Consider the following 3275-nt stretch of genomic DNA (forward strand, 5'->3'; position numbering starts at 1 on the left):
GTGTATAGACCTGGTGTGTGTGTGTGTGTGTGTGTGTGTGTGTAGACCTGGTGTGTGTGTGTGTGTGTATAGACCTGGTGTGTGTGTGTGTGTGTGTGTGTGTGTGTGTGTGTGTATAGACCTGGTGTGTGTGTGTGTGTGTGTGTGTGTGTGTAGACCTGGTGTGTGTGTGTGTGTGTGTGTGTGTGTGTGTAGACCTGGTGTGTGTGTGTGTGTGTGTGTGTGTGTAGACCTGGTGTGTGTGTGTGTGTGTGTGTGTGTGTGTGTAGACCTGGTGGTGTGTGTGTGTGTGTGTGTGTGTGTGTGTAGACCTGGTGTGTGTGTGTGTGTGTATAGACCTGGTGTGTGTGTGTGTGTGTGTGTGTGTAGACCTGGTGTGTGTGTGTGTGTGTGTGTGTGTGTGTGTAGACCTGGTGTGTGTGTGTGTGTGTGTGTAGACCTGGTGTGTGTGTTTGTGTGTGTGTGTGTGTGTGTATAGACCTGGTGTGTGTAGACCTGGTGTGTGTGTGTGTGTGTATAGACCTGGTGTGTGTAGACCTGGTGTGTGTGTGTGTGTGTGTGTTTATAGACCTGATGTGAGTGTGTGTTTCTCTCTCTCTCTCTCTCTCTGAGTGTGTGTGTGTGTCTCTCTCTCTCTCTCTCTCTCTCTCTGAGTGTGTATATGTGAGTCTCTCTCTCTCTCTCTCTCTCTCCCTGAGTGTGTCTCTCTCTCTCTCTCTCTCTCTCTCTCTCTCTCTCTCTCTGAGTGTCTCTCTCTCTCTCTCTCTCTCTGAGGCCACAGATTGTCTAATTAGATTAACGAAGGCTTTCCTCAGATAATCATTGAGCAGCTCCTGTTTTTTCCTGCGATGCAGCGCTGCTGGCCGCCTGTGAGCTCGCTGAAGGTCAAACTGTATTTCTGAACCAACAGGCTGCTTTTGGGAGTAAAGTGTGTTGTTGGAGCAGGTGTGTGTGTGTGCGGACCGCCGGCCGAGGAGCTGCGGCGGGTTATGGGCTGTTTCTGGAGCTGTGTGTGTGACGCTGCTCGGTGTGATCGGACCGCCACTAATACCTGCTGCTGCTAACAGGAGGCGATGGGGGAAGTTTGTGTAAGTAAAGCTCTTCTTCTTCTTCTTCTTCTGTAATGAATGTTTGAGCAGCTGAGTGCTGACTTTATTCAGCTCTTTACTGTTTATTGTACTGCTGTGATGATTTGTTCATTACTGACTGATGAACAGAGAATTATCATGTTAAAGCTTCTCTGAAGTGAAGATTTACAGCTTTTCCTTGTTGTAAACAGAATCTGTTTGTGGATTTGAACTGCAGCAGAGCTTCATCTGTCAGTTAGACGCTGTGGCTTCTGTTCAACCTGTTCACCTCCCAGCAGATCTTTTTTCTTTCTCTCTGCTTCAGCCTCAAACAGGCTGCTTCTCTTCTCTCTCTCGCTCAGATTAAGCCTCGGCTGACTGATTGACACAGATTACAGCTGAAGGCACAGAGGTCACAACCTGTGAGGAACAAATATAAAGGCTTTCAGTTCACACACCAACAGGCACCGTTCTCTACACCACAACCAATCAACTATTAAAACCTACCAATTACTTCTTCGTTAGCAGAGCGGAGGTTTGACGCTCGACCCGTAAAGTAAACGTAGTAAATGTTGAGTTTGATCAGGAGATTCTACAAACTTTAACTGTAGTTTTTCAGACTGTGTTTCTCCGTCGCCCCGAACAACAAAGAGCCAGAGAGTCTTTTCTGTCATTCAGCTCGTTGCCTCGATTTAACGTCCTGCTGCCCCTGAGCAAGGCACTAGAACGGCTCAGGTTATATATTCAGACACGTCTCCTTCCTCTGTCAGTCCCGACATCTCAGGAATAATTACATCTTTTAGTTCAGGTCAACAGATAACTCATTAAGCTCCTCATGATGGTTTTATTATCTGCCCACATTTTCCATTTCATGATACATATACATATATTGGCAAAATATTGTTAAACATGGTGATAATGATTGATATATAACCACAACTCTAACAACCAAAACCACATGTTTTCTATGATTATTATGATCATAGATTATTTAACTGTCCTGTTATATTTTCATTAGATCTAATCTAATCTAATTAACCCAGGAGTGTAATTCTGGTAGAGACGACTGTACTGTAATCAATCCTTCTTCATTTATTGAAAATTATTGATCGTATTTCAACAACTTAGAATAATCAGCTTCTATCTGCAGTCTGAGTGGTTTTGACATCCTAGTCAACTGATCTACAGTATAGTTCTTTTATTTATTATAATATATTCATATCAATATATCATATCAAACTCCTATCACATGTTTAAATGGGCTTTTATGATCAGATGGTTTTCAGACAGAAGCTTCTAACTCTGAGAACTCTTTGTTTTGGGATTATAAGTTTCAGGAAGTGATTCTGTTGAAAACTGTTGACAGATTAGTCTGATTTTGTTTTAATCAATATATGAACTACTTTATAATATCTGCATGTTTTAAATTTAGACGTTAATACATTTTCACTGACTGATAATACAGTTCATACAGTTTTACCAACAATAAAATTAATTCAACACAGTTAGAAATAAAACATTTAAAAATGTTTTTCATTTCATTTGCTGATATTTTCTCTCCTGTCTTGCTTTGTTTGGTTCTTTTTTTTACTTCTTTTTGACTCTGAATGTTTCTGTCATCACACAACAACCCAGTTAGCAGCAGCTAGAGTTAGCGTCTGCAGCTAGCAGCCTGAATGTGTCTCATATTCTTAGATATTAATATTTTGACTTTCACTGCTGTCATTTGTTAAGAAGTCAGAGTAACTTATGTCACTAATAATAACAGTAATTACTGCTAACAACTGTGTTAACTGCATAATTAAACTGTGTATCTAAACTTAGTAAGCTAGCTGACTAGCATGGTAGCTAAAGGTAAAAATCTGACTTTAACTCAGTCAGTGTTTGTATCAGTGTCTTAATGAGTTTGATAAAATAATCAATAACTCAAAGAATAGTTTCATGTGAATAGAAGGTCATGATTTGTTAACGGAGGACGTGACCTCGGTGCCTTGCGCTCCTTTGTGTGAAAATATTTCTGCGCTTGTTTAGCCGGAGATGCTTTTAAACGATCTGATCTGCTTCCCTGCAGTCACAGAGTCCCTGTCAGACCAGATCTGCACCTCAGGCCGACCACTGAGTCCGTGTTTTTCGGGAAGGCCTCTGTCAAACCCCAGAGGAAGGAGACATGGCCAACAGCTCTTTTCGTGGGTCCAAACATGGCCGCCG

The 3275-nt window shown here is 41.9% G+C and overlaps 1 protein-coding gene across 3 annotated transcripts in view; it reads left to right on the forward strand.

Annotated features, from left to right (window-relative positions):
• Window positions 1-788: 788 nt before the first annotated feature.
• The window catches only part of atp2b1b (ATPase plasma membrane Ca2+ transporting 1b), a 36994-nt gene continuing 34507 nt past the window's right edge, over window positions 789-3275 (forward strand). The window contains exons 1-2 of one of the 3 annotated variants that reach the window (XM_042410744.1): window positions 789-1088; window positions 3139-3275. The exon at window positions 3139-3275 is cut by the window's right edge and continues 155 nt beyond it. In XM_042410744.1, the coding sequence (XP_042266678.1) occupies window positions 3235-3275 (41 nt within the window). In that variant the 5' untranslated portion in view covers window positions 789-1088; window positions 3139-3234. Of the gene's footprint in view, window positions 1089-2697; window positions 2922-3138 lie in introns of those variants that run through there. The other 2 variants (XM_042410745.1, XM_042410746.1) reach the window with 2 other exon arrangements.

Source organism: Thunnus maccoyii, chromosome 5 (assembly GCF_910596095.1).
Source record: "Thunnus maccoyii chromosome 5, fThuMac1.1, whole genome shotgun sequence".
Classification (NCBI taxonomy): Eukaryota; Metazoa; Chordata; class Actinopteri; order Scombriformes; family Scombridae; genus Thunnus; species Thunnus maccoyii.